The 12,780-nt window shown below is 42.3% G+C and overlaps 1 protein-coding gene across 2 annotated transcripts in view; it reads right to left on the bottom strand.

Moving 5' to 3' along the window:
- Positions 1 to 10,230, bottom strand: part of LOC135504673 (FYVE, RhoGEF and PH domain-containing protein 3-like) — a 102,034-nt gene extending 91,804 nt beyond the window's left edge. Inside the window, exon 1 of one of the 2 annotated variants that reach the window (XM_064923444.1) lies at positions 9,903 to 10,230. In XM_064923444.1, the coding sequence (XP_064779516.1) occupies positions 9,903 to 9,927 (25 nt within the window). In that variant the 5' untranslated portion in view covers positions 9,928 to 10,230. The remainder of the gene's footprint in view (positions 1 to 9,902) is intronic. The other variant, XM_064923443.1, reaches the window with a different exon arrangement.
- Positions 10,231 to 12,780: the final 2,550 nt, after the last annotated feature.

Raw genomic sequence — 12,780 nt, 5'->3', positions numbered from 1 at the left:
TCTGGTCAGATGAAACCATAATTGAACTTTTTGGCAACAATGCAAAACGTTATGTTTGGCGTAAAAGCAACACAGCTCATCACCCTGAACACACCATACCCACTGTCAAACATGGTGGTGGCAGCATCATGGTTTGGGCCTGCTTGTCTTCAGCAGGGACAGGGAAGATGGTTAAAATTGATGGGAAGATGGATGGAGCCAAATACAAGACCATTCTGAAAGAAAACCTGATGGAGTCTGCAAAAGACCTGAGACTGGGACGGAGATTTGTCTTCCAACAAGACAATGATCCAAAACATAAAGCAAAATCTACAATGGAATGGTTCAAAAATAAACATATCCAGGTGTTAGAATGGCCAAGTCAAAGTCCAGACCTGAATCCAATCGAGAATCTGTGGAAAGAACTGAAAACTGCTGTTCACAAATGCTCTCCATCCAACCTCACTGAGCTCGAGCTGTTTTGCAAGGAGGAATGGGAAAAAAAATTGGTCTCTCGATGTGCAAAACTGATAGAGACATACCCCAAGCGACTAACAGCTGCAATCGCAGCAAAAGGTGGCGCTACAAAGTATTAACTTAAGGGGGCTGAATAATTTTGCACGCCCAATTTTTCAGTTTTTGATTTGTTAAAAAAGTTTGAAATATCCAATAAATGTCGTTCCACTTCATGATTGTGTCACACTTGTTGTTGATTCTTCACAAAAAAATACAGTTTTATATCTTTATGTTTGAAGCCTGAAATGTGGCAAAAGGTCGCAAAGTTCAAGGGGGCCGAATACTTTCGCAAGGCACTGTACTTGTATTGATTTTAAGAAAGGCATTGATGTTTATGGTTAGGTACACGTTGGAGCAACGACAGTCCTTTTTCACAAATGCACACCTCATCGATTATATGCAACGCAGGACACGCTAGATAAACTAGTAATATCATCAACCATGTGTAGTTAACTAGTGATTATGATTGATTGATTGTTTTTTATAAGATAAGTTTAATGCTAGCTTGCAACTTAACTTGGCTTCTTACTGCATTCGCGTAACAGGCAGGCTACTCGTGGAGTGCAATGAGATGCAGGTGGTTAGAGTGTTGGACTAGTTAACTGTAAGGTTGCAAGATTGAATCCCCGAGCTGACAAGGTAAAAATCTGTTGTTCTGCCCCTGAACAAGGCAGTTAACCCACTGTTCCTAGGTATCATTGAAAATAAGAATGTGTTCTTAACTGACTTGCCTAGTTAAATAAAGGTTTAAAACAAACAATAATAATTAAATCGGCCAAATAGGTGTCCAAAAATACAGATTTCCGATTGTTATGAAAACTTGAAATCAGCCCTAATTAATCGGCAATTCCAATTAATCGGTTGATCTCTAGTTGCTATCCAAAGTTCTAAGCAAAAAAGGTTGCTTTGGAGGTTAGCTCCTTTGCTAGCTAGTCAACTAAAGCTAACACACAATCACATCAAGCAGTTGAAATGACAGCAAACTATGTGCATTTTCATTTGCTTTGCCTTTATTTCTATTGCCATTTCTTTGGATTTATCCATTGTAATGATCCTGATTAATGAATATGGCTGGCTCAAAGAAGCTGTCAGTCTTGTCACGTTCATTCACTCTATGGTTTGGGGTAGCAGTTAGCCTAGTGGTTAGAGCATTGGACTAGTAAGAGTTGCAAGATTGAATCCCCGAGCTGACAAGGTAAAAAATCTGTTGTTCTACCCCTGAACAAGTCAGTTAACGCACTGTTCCTAGGTGTCACTGAAAATAAGATTGTTCTTAACTGACTTGCCTAGTTAAATAAAGGTAAAATAAATAAAAAATATGTCAAAGTGGAGATTGCAACAACAAAAAAACAGCAACGCTGTTGCACATGGTCAGAGTGGCAGGCAGCAATGTTTAGACAAATCCCAACTGTTTCAAACCAAATGCTAGCCTAGTAGCATGGGGAAATAATGTCTAGACACTTTTTTCCGGGGGAGATTAAGTTTATGAATTGCCTGGCTGGGCTGTGGGACAGTGGATGCACATTGATAATTCAAATGGAACTGTTAAAGGGGAATGGAAACACTTTGGGCAGTAAAGCTCAGCAAAGAGGTGTATTCAATCCACTAATACTAGACATGTACATTTAACATAGAAACATCTCTATTTTTAAGACTTTAATCTTGAACAACATTTATTAGAGGTATAGGTAGGCCATCTTGAATTGCCATAGCATTGATGCCAATGCGTCATCGCCAGGGTTGATCATTAATAATATGCATGTCAGACAGCTCGGTGTATTCAGCATGTCAATACCTCTCATTAATAAAAGTAGTGATGAAGTCAATCTCTCCTCCACTTTCAGCCAGGAGAGATTGACTTCATCACTGCTTTTATTTATGAGAGGTATTGACATGCTGAATGCACCGAGCTGTCCGTCTAAACTACTGGCACACAGCTCAGACACTCATACATACCCCACAAGACATGCCACAAGAGGTCTCTTCACAGTTCCCAAGTCCAGAACAGACTGTGGGAGGCACACAGTACTATATAGAGCCATGACTACATGGAACTCTATTCCACATCAAGTAACTGACGCAAGCAGTAAAATTTGATTTAAAAAACAGATAAAAATCACCTGATGGAACAGCAGGGACTGTGATTTAAAAATGTTATAAACTGACTTAAGAGTAATGGGGATCCTCAAGAGGCTGGAGAAATGTGGCTTGTCCCCGAAAACACTTACAAACTTTTACCGACGCACAACCGAGAGCATCCTGTCGGGCTGTATCACCGCCTGGTACAGCAACTGCTCCGCCCACAACCGCAAGGCTTTTCAGAGGGTAGTGCCGTCTGCACAACGCATCACCGGGGGCAGACTACCTGCCCCCCAGGACACCTACGGCACCCGATGTCACAGGAAGGCCAAAAAGATAATCAAGGACAACAACCACCCGAGCCACTGCCTGTTCACCCCACTAACATCCAGAAGGCGAGGTCAGTACAGGTGCATCAGAGCTCAGACCGAGACTGAAAAACAGCTTCTATCTCAAGGCCATCAAACTGCTAAACAGCCATTACTAACAAAGAGTGGCTTCTGCCAGCATACAGACTCAAATCTCTGGCCACTTTAATACATTTAATAAATTGATTTCATAAAGGTATCACTAGAGTCACTTTAAATAACAGCACTTTAATCATGTCTACATATCCTACATTACTAATCTCATATGTATATACTGTATTCTATATCATCTACTGCATCTTGCCTATGCCACACGGCCATCGCTCATCCATATATTTATATGTACATATTCTTATTCATCCCTTTACATTTGAGTGTATAAGGTAGTCGTTGTGAATTTGTTTGATTACTTGTTAGATATTACTGCACTGTCAGAACTTGAAGCACAAGCATTTCGCTACACTCGCATTAACATCTGCTAACCATGTGGATGTGACCCATAAAATTTGATTTGATTTGATAGCAACCATTTTTGTTAGAACGGATAACCAGTCTTTCCATAGCAACTCTGCAAAAATAATTAACGTCTGTAGCAACATGACCAAAATAACTAACGACCAGATGTCTGTCCGGACTATGAAATTGTATGAATTTACTTTTTTTATGAAAATGTGTCATTAATTATTGCTCGCCATTGGGCTGAACAAGGCCATTTACATATGACTGCCTTTGTGCCTTACTGCTTAAATATACAACGGGGGAGAGAGGTCTGGCAAAGAGAATGTCTGGAGGTCTGAGAGTGGAGAGAGAGATATGTAGGAGGGAGAGAACTGTAGGAGAAAGAAGACAGACTGGCGGAAGGCAGCCGGGAGGAGAGCCAATCGATCCGTCCCCAGAGACCACCAACAAACACACTCTCTACAGTTCACCACCCCAACAACCTTTGTTATTGTCCAATCAACACCATCACTCTCTCTCCATCTTTCTCTCCATCCATCTCTCTCTGACTGTCTCCCATTTTGCACATATCTTTCTAAGACCTACAGTATATCGTTTCATCTCTATGACTATGCTAAGATTTAGTTTTCTAATATTATGTTATGGTTCTCCAACTCTTTGTGGTTTAGTGTGCACTTTAACCCAATGATTGACACTCTTAAAGGCAAAATGACCAAGATATTTTAAAATAAACCAATGCAAAAGATCTTAATAGGTAAAGGACATTGCATTTAACTGTTAAGTCAGTGGCTGTCTGGGTACCTGTGGCAAATGTGTGATCACACCACTGTAGTTAATTCTCTACACAAGTAACACAACTCTATATTAATAGACTGAGAACAAATGTCTCACACATACATTGACATGCGCATACACACACATAAACTCAGCAAAAAAAGAAACGTCCCTTTTTCAGGACACTGTTTTTCATAGATCATTTGTAAAAATCCAAATAACAGATCTTCATTGTAAAGGATTAAACACTGTTTCCCATGCTTGTTTGATGAATCATAAACAATTAATGAACATGCACCTGTGGAACAGTCGTTAAGACACTAACAGCTTACAGACGGTAGGCAATTAAGGTCACAGTTATGAACTCTTAGGACACTAAATAGGCCTTTCTACTGACTCTGAAAAACGCCAAAAGAAAGATGCCCAGGGTCCCTGCTCATCTGCGTGAACGTACCTTAGGCATGCTGCAAGGAGGCATGAGGACTGCAGATGTGGCCAGGGCAATAAATTGCAATGTCCGTACTGTGAGACGCCTAAGACAGGGCTACAGGGAGACAGGATGGACAGCTGATCGCCCTCGCAGTGGCAGACCATGTGTAACAACACCTGCACAGGATCGGTACATCCGAACATCACACCTGCGGGACAGGTACAAGATGGCAACAACAACTGCCCGAGTTACACCAGGAACGCACAATCCCTCCATCAATGCTCAGACTGTCTGCAATAGGCTGAGAGAGGCTGGACTGAGGGCTAGTAGGCCTGTTGTAAGGCAGGTCCTCACCAGAAATCACTGGCAACAACGTTGCCTATGCGCACAAACCCACCGTTGCTGGACCAGACAAGACTGGCAAAAAGTAATCTTCAATGACGAGTCGCGGTATTGCCTCACCAGGGGTGACGGTCGGATTTGCGTTTATCATTGAAGGAATGAGCGTTACATCGAGGCCTGTACTATGGAGCGGGATCGATTTGGAGGTGGAGGGTCCGTTATGGTCTGGGGCAGTGTGTCACAGTACCATCGGACTGAGCTTGTTGTCATTGCAGGCAATCTCAACGCTGTGCGTTACAGGGAAGACGTCCTCCTCCCTCATGTGGTACCCTTTCTGCAGGTTCATCCTGACATGACCCTCCAGCATGACAATGCCACCAGCCATACTGCTCGTTCTGTGCGTGATTTCCTGCAAGACAGGAATGTCAGTGTTCTGCCATGGCCATCGAAGAGCCCGGATCTCAATCCCATTGAGCACATCTGGGACCTGTTGGATTGGAGGGTGAGGGCTAGGGCCATTCCCCCCAGAAATGTCTGGGAACTTGCAGGTGCCTTGGTGGAAGAGTGGGGTAACATCTCACAGCAAGAACTGGCAAATCTGGTGCAGTCCATGAGGAGGAGATGACCTGCAGTACTTAATGCAGCTGGTGGCCACACCAGATACTGACTGTTACTTTTGATTTTGATCCCCCCTTTGTTCAGGGACACATTACTCAATTTCTGTTAGTCACATGTCTGTGGGACTTCAGTTTATGTCTCAGTTGTTGAATCTTGTTCATACAAATATTTACACATGTTAAATTTGCTGAAAATAAACGCAGTTGACAGTGAGAGGACATTTCTTTTTTTGCTGAGTTTACATACTTATTCTCTCTCTCTCCTACTCCCTCCCTTCCTCTCGCTCCCTCTCCCTTTCCCTCTCCTATCTAGTCATCTCATTCCTGAGGCCAGGCGATCCTGAGGCCAGGCGATTCTCTCCTAGATTCTGTCTGCAGACACTCTCCTCCAGTCTAATCATATTCCTCACAATGAGGGATTCACATGGAGAAGAGCATTAGAACACCAGTCTTTATACACACACCATGTATCAGCCTCAGCCTCTGACTCCCCTCTGATTACATCCTGCACACCAGATAGCAGCCTGCATATCATTGAATGTGATCATGATCATCATTATTATAATTAATTGTGATCATTATTATCACCCCTGTTCACTGGCTTCATAATCTTCAGCAGAACACATCAGAAACCAACTCCTCTCTACAAGTATCAGTTATTGGCCTCTCATGATCACCATCTTCATCACACTTATCATATCTCAGTCTACAACATCCTGTCCCCCAGTTACATGTCATATAAACATCCTCATCTCAAACATCCTCCTCCTCCCTCCATTCAATACAACTATTTCCCTGTAGCCTAATAATTATCATCAGACAAAACACATAGGATAAATGAGGAGGGGACTTTACAACAAAGAACATATTAATGTCTTGGCAGGGGCGGACTGGGACAAGAATTCGGCCCTGGCATTTTATCCACACCAGCCACATCACTGAGTGTGCCGTGACACAATACTCCATTATAGCAAAGTGAAAACTTTCAAATTTATAGAAAATGAAATACAGAACTCTCTCGTTTACATATGTATTCACATAAATATTCACACCCCTGAATCGATACTTTGTAGAACCACCTTTGGCGGCGATTACAGCTATGAGTTGTCTTGGGTATGTCTGTATCAGCTATGCACATCTGGATTTGTGGATTTGCTCCCATTCTTACTTGCAGATTTTCTCAAGCTCTGTTAAGTTAGATGGGGAGCGGCAGTCAATAGCAATCTTAAAGTCTTTCCACAGATTTTCAATGGGACTCAAGTCTGGGCTTTGGCTGGGCAACTCAAGGACTTTCACATTCTTGTTCTGAAGCCATTCAAGTGCTGCTTTGGCTGTATGCTTGGGGTCATTGACCTGTTGGAAAGTAACTATTTGGCCCAGTCTAAGGTTGTTTGCACTCTGAAGCAGGTCCTCATCAAGGATGTACCTGTATTTGGCTCCATTCATTGTTCCCTCTAACCTTGCCAGTCTCCCGGTCCCTGTCACTGAGAAGCATCCCAATAGCATAATGCTGCCACCACCATGCTTCACGGTAAGGATGGTATTAGATGGGAGATGAGCTGTGCCTTGATTTTCTCCAGACATATAATTGTTATCGCATCAGACCACAGAATATTTTGCCGTATGATCTCAGAGTCTTTCACATACCGTTTTTGCAAACTCCAGGTGTGCTGTCATGTGCCTTTTTCTCAGGACTGGCTTCTGTCTGGCCACTCTCCCATAAAGCCCAGATTGGTGAAGTGCTGTAGGAATTATTGTCCTTCTGGCAGGTTCTTCTCAGCCAAGGAACTCTGTAGTTCTGTCAGACTGGTCATTGGGTTCTTGGACACCTCCCTGACCAACGCCCGGTTGCTCAATTTGGTTGGATGGGCAGCTTAAGGAAGTCTGGGTAGTTCTATATTTTTTTCAATTTCCCAATGATGGAGACCACTGTGCTCTTGGAAACTTTCAACACTATAAATTATTTTATACCTATCCCCAGATATATGCCTCATCACAACATCTCAGAGATCTATGGACAGTTCCTTGGACTTTTTAGTATAGTTTCTGCTCTGAGATGCACTGTCAACTGTGGGACCTTATAGAGACAGTAGTGTTTATTTCTAAATCATGTCCAAACAACTAAATTGGCCACAGGTGGACTCAAATCAAGGATGATCAAAGGATATTGGATGCACCTGAGATCAATTTGGAGTGTCAGAGCAAAGGGGTGGGAATACTTATGTAAATAAGGTATTTCTGTTGTTGTTGTTTTTAACATTTGCAATAATGTCTAAAAACCTGTTTTCGCTTTGTCATTATGAGGTATTGTGTGTAGACTGATGAGGGGGGAAAAAATATTGAAACCATTTTAGAATAAGGCTGTAATGTAACAAAATGTGGAGAAAGGGAAGGTCTGAATACTTTCTGAAAGAATGTATAACATAGAATCTTCGCCTATCTAGTAATTTTACGATCACCTAAATTTGGTAGCCTATGCTGTTGTATGCATTTTCTGGACATGGGCATGGTTGCTCATGCGGTGGTTACAATGTATCACTGGTCAAATGTTCTCATAAAAGGTTGTGGTATCAAAAGAGTTTGGTACAGGGATAGACATCTCATTGGATACATCATTTGATTATTGAGATATCGGCCTCAATTTAACTTCAGAGTTGCTTTTTCTTCCGAGGGCTAATCTGAGCCATTTTCGGGGACAGCTCCAGCCGGGCACAGGCCACCAAATCGGGGACTGTCCCCGGAAATCGGGGACTGTCTCCGGATGTCTGGTCACCCTAGTCAAAATAGCACTCCAGAATCTCCTTTTTTCCCCCATAGAGATGAATTACATACATCGTTATGTGCACTAACTAATGTTGGCTAATTAATGTGGGGTTCATCACCTGAGGAAGTGGAAACTCAACACAAATTAACTAAATATAATACCCACTGCTAGTAGCCATGTATTCATCCAATAGTAAATGTAATGTCCTAACAAACTTTGCAGTTGCAAGCATGAGATCTATCGGCCTATGCCCTTGCAATGGCTGGTGTGCATATCTCAAACCCATATCAAATATCTTGGTTGTAAAATAGCTGCTATTGAGCTGAAAATTGAGTTTTCTGTACCTACAGAAAGGGATGCGACAAGGGATGAAGCTTCGAAAGCATTTCCCCCAATTGCAGTTTGAAATGTCATATGATCAGAATGCATTTTTCTCTCAAGCTCATGGGGGAGATGAGAGTGGCTTGCCCATCACAGCAGCAGGCCCTATCTAGGGCACAGGCACAGCGGCAGGGTAGACACTTCTATTACAGGGATCATGAGGATAATACACTTTACTGTTTGACCAAACCATGGTTTTAGACGCACAACAATTAGGACGTTTTGAATGAGATGATGATGTAGAATGTGCTCTTTCTGCATTTATAGGCACCCTTTCCGTTTTTTACGATCCATGATCTTGGATGTCGATCTGATCACGAGTCGGGGGAGGTCTCTTTGCTGATACCGCATTTGACTTTGAATGTGTATTTGCGTTACCTCAGCTCAGAAAACCCATCTTGGTAAGTGCCAGCTGTTGCCCAATGATCAGCCAAAGGCTCATTATAGATTAGTATGGCCATGTCACCTTTATATAGTTTTGTGTGTGAATTTCAACCAGCCCACCAAACAAGAAAATTGTGTAGCCCATCTGGCATTTGCCAGAATTGCCAGATGTTCAATCCACCCGTGTCTAGAGAGCTGAGCTGAGCTGTGTGTGTGTGTGTGTGTGTGTGTGTGTGTGTGTGTGTGTGTGTGTGTGTGTGTGTGTGTGTGTGTGTGTGTGTGTGTGTGTGTGTGTGTGTGTGTGTGTGTGTGTGTGTGTGTGTGTGTGTGTGTGTGTGTGTGTGTGTGTGTCTAAGAGAAAGGCTGAGAGAAGCATATGCCTTATAATGCGTGGCGCAGGGGCAATGGTGAAGTCAGAGCTGCTGCCACTTGGGGTTTGGTGCCGATTTTCCCTCTTCTCCCCAAGGACCTTGTCGTTTTTTGTGATGTGTGTGTGTGTGACATTTAATTGAAAGGTAAATATCCTGTTATGTAGGCCTACGAATAATGATAATCCGTTTGTTGAAGTTTGTCTTTCTCACCCGCATAAACTGCATTCGTTAGACTTGAATCGGGGAACAATAGAAAGGACAAGTTTGCGCCATAAATTTGCGCCATAAAGGAGATCGTTTTTGCTACATGTAGCCTCCCCTGTTGTAACTTTGTGGCACGATACTGCCACTACAAATTGATACTTAAAGACAAACCTCCCAAAACAAGAAACAGAACAATTCAGAGCTGTAAAATGTGTAGCCTAAGCGTTGGCTTACCAGTTGTTGCTGAAACCCCCTGCATCTTGCCTACAGTTGTTGTCCTGCTTGGCTGAATCCCCCCTCTCCGACGCTAGGCTCACAGGAGATTGGAAACAGTGCACAGGCGAACTAACGTTACAGTCAACTCAAACGAAGGAGTGTCCCGACTTCAGTCCTCTGCGTTTTCCCTTCTCTTGGCAAGAATCTCTAGCCTCCGCGGCTGGGCATAACGGGCATGTAGGGTTTCTTTCACGGATATAAGAGGGTGTCCAATGTGCGCGTTTGATGCATTGGAGCACTGATCCATTCACTCCTCCCGGCTCTGTCCTCCTTATAGCAAAACTATTCTTCTCTATGCGTTGAGTGCGCTCAACTCCGCCACTGGAGAAAGGAGTTGCGCGTTCACGCTGATGCGCGGTCACGACAACCATGGTCATTCAATGAGTACAGCAGAATAAAGTAAATCATGGGACTATTATGTTTGTATACATTGTTGTTTATTGCATGTATTTTGCTTAGTTATTTTACACAATAACCTACAAAATGTTTATGTTTTCTCAATTACATCAAATTCAGCATTTAAAATGGTGCAAGTTTAAGTCTGTTCCACCTGAGCAGTCAGAGAACACTATGATGACACACCAAATGTGGTTGATCAATCCCTTTTGTCTTCTTCTAATGCCTCTAAAGGGGAAAGTAATTCAAAAGTAACGTTAATGAGTTGGGTAATCCAAAAGTTACCTTGGACAGACAATTAGTAAGTGATTACACTTATAAAGTAACCTACCCAACCCTGAAACTATTACCGTAGGCTATTACCATATTATACCCCCAAATCAAATATTTCCAATGATTATGTATTTGGGTCCGTAAACAGTGCTTCAAAATATGTTTAAACAAACTATCACGTCAGTCTCATGGACTGTCAGTTCCCACCCAGCCCCATCCTTCTACCAAACAAAGTGGCAGGATTAGGCTTTGGAAAACACAGATTGTTTTACCTTTACTACTGATCATTTAGCAGGGTCATTATAACAGAACATATGTTGAAATGAGCACCACTGTAGGCCTAAATCGATGCCCCATTTGGCCATTTGTATAAGGGTCGCTGGGTGCTTCCATCACTGCATTAATGGTTATCATTGGGCTTGGCTTCTTCCTTGGTCCTTTGACTAGGTTCATCAATAATGGCTGAGAAGAAAAGACACTGGCATTTCTATGTCACTGCTCAGGCCCTCTCCCTCCCATAGATGAGCAGTGTTGATTAATCTTAAATTCCCAGCACGCTGAATAAACCTTGTCAGCCGTCCCTGTGAGTTAGTGTTCAGAGGAACAAGGAATTGATTGAGGCAGAAAGCCAAATTGCTTGCTTAAATATGAAATACTTTGCTATTTCTGTATCATAACCAACTGTTAATTCGCCCCTCAGAATAAAAATGCAAAGTTTGAGGTGACGGTATGACACCCTGAGTTATAATTCATTTTAATGTCTAATGCCAAGTTAAATAAAGGTTAAATATACATTTTTTAATAATGTCAACGAACATGTGATATTGTGTAGAGCGACTATCTGTAGCCACCCTCTGCCATCAATAACCATATGATTGTAAAGTGTGTTTGTGGCATGTTGTAATGCTATCTAACTTGAATAGGCATATCAAGGCCTACTGTTTGGCTAACTGTGTTACCATTTTGAGCCAATCATGTGGGTAATGGTCGACTGTGGTAGGTCCTTCTCTCTCCTGTCTCTCTCTCCCTCCCTCTCGCTCCCTCTGAGTTAACCCATGTCAATTTAGCTATGCGCAATTAACCCCTTTTGTGCCTCGTTTTGTAGTTGCACGCTCCTCGTCTGCCCTTGATCAACACAGACAAAGTGTTGGAGTCTGTAGTGACATGCCCACTGGCTGGCTGCCATTCACTTGTTCATTCACTGACACTCTGCAGTCTGTGATAGTCTGTGTCCGGCTACTGTAGCAAGCCATAGCAGGCACTAAGGACAAGCACAGAAAAAAGTTGTAGGTTACATTATTGTAGGCTGCAGGTAGCCTAGCGGTTAAGGCATTGGGTTAGTAAACAAATATTTGCTGGTTCAAATACCCAAGGTGAAATGTCTGTTTATATGCCCTTGTCATACAAAATGAGTACGGCACTTAACAGTGTTGTGTTCGAGACCATCTAAAGGGAGACTGGAGCAAATCGAGTCAAGACCAAGACCAGAGGAGGGGTGAGACCTGGAGGGGTCAAGACCGAGACCAGAAAAATGTGAGTTCAATTCTAGACCACGATCAACATTTTGTCAAATCGCCACCATAATAAGAGTTCAAAATGTCCAGTATTTCTATGTTCATATTTCAGAAGGACATATGGATTCTTTAGACATTTAGAATGGTGAAAAAATGCGTGCTGAGGGAAAATAGAGCCACTCTACAAATGATTACTAACCCCAACATAGTGGGGAACAAGGAGGGCCTTCTACCCCTTCAGAGAAGGGCTAAGGATTTATAAAATAATTATAATAAAAATGATAATTATAATTACATTATTATTTTCAATGATGTTCTGATTTAATCGCTTCAGTTTTGTTGGAAAGGAAAGGGTTAACAATGAAGCGAAAGAAGATCCAATCAGAATTTTTATTTTGTGGTATCTGGGGAGATAAATCTAGCTAGCCAAGTCAGCCATTGGCTAAGCCTTCAGAAGCTATATAGAAGTTGCTGTTCTATCTGCTGTTCAACTATACGAGGGCAACATTTTGGAGTGACAGTGGAATTAACTGGGTGGGACCATTTTTACAAAAAACGCATGGAAGCTTCTGTCTTCTCAAAAGCCAAAAGGTCACTGCGAAATAGCAAGCATTCATTTTTTATTTTTTGTTATAGGCTAGTTTGCAGCGGCT

This window comes from Oncorhynchus masou, chromosome 18 (assembly GCF_036934945.1).
Source record: "Oncorhynchus masou masou isolate Uvic2021 chromosome 18, UVic_Omas_1.1, whole genome shotgun sequence".
Classification (NCBI taxonomy): domain Eukaryota; kingdom Metazoa; phylum Chordata; class Actinopteri; order Salmoniformes; family Salmonidae; genus Oncorhynchus; species Oncorhynchus masou.
The sequence above is the reverse complement of the archived record's forward strand: the minus strand, read 5'-3'. Positions and strand labels throughout refer to the sequence as shown.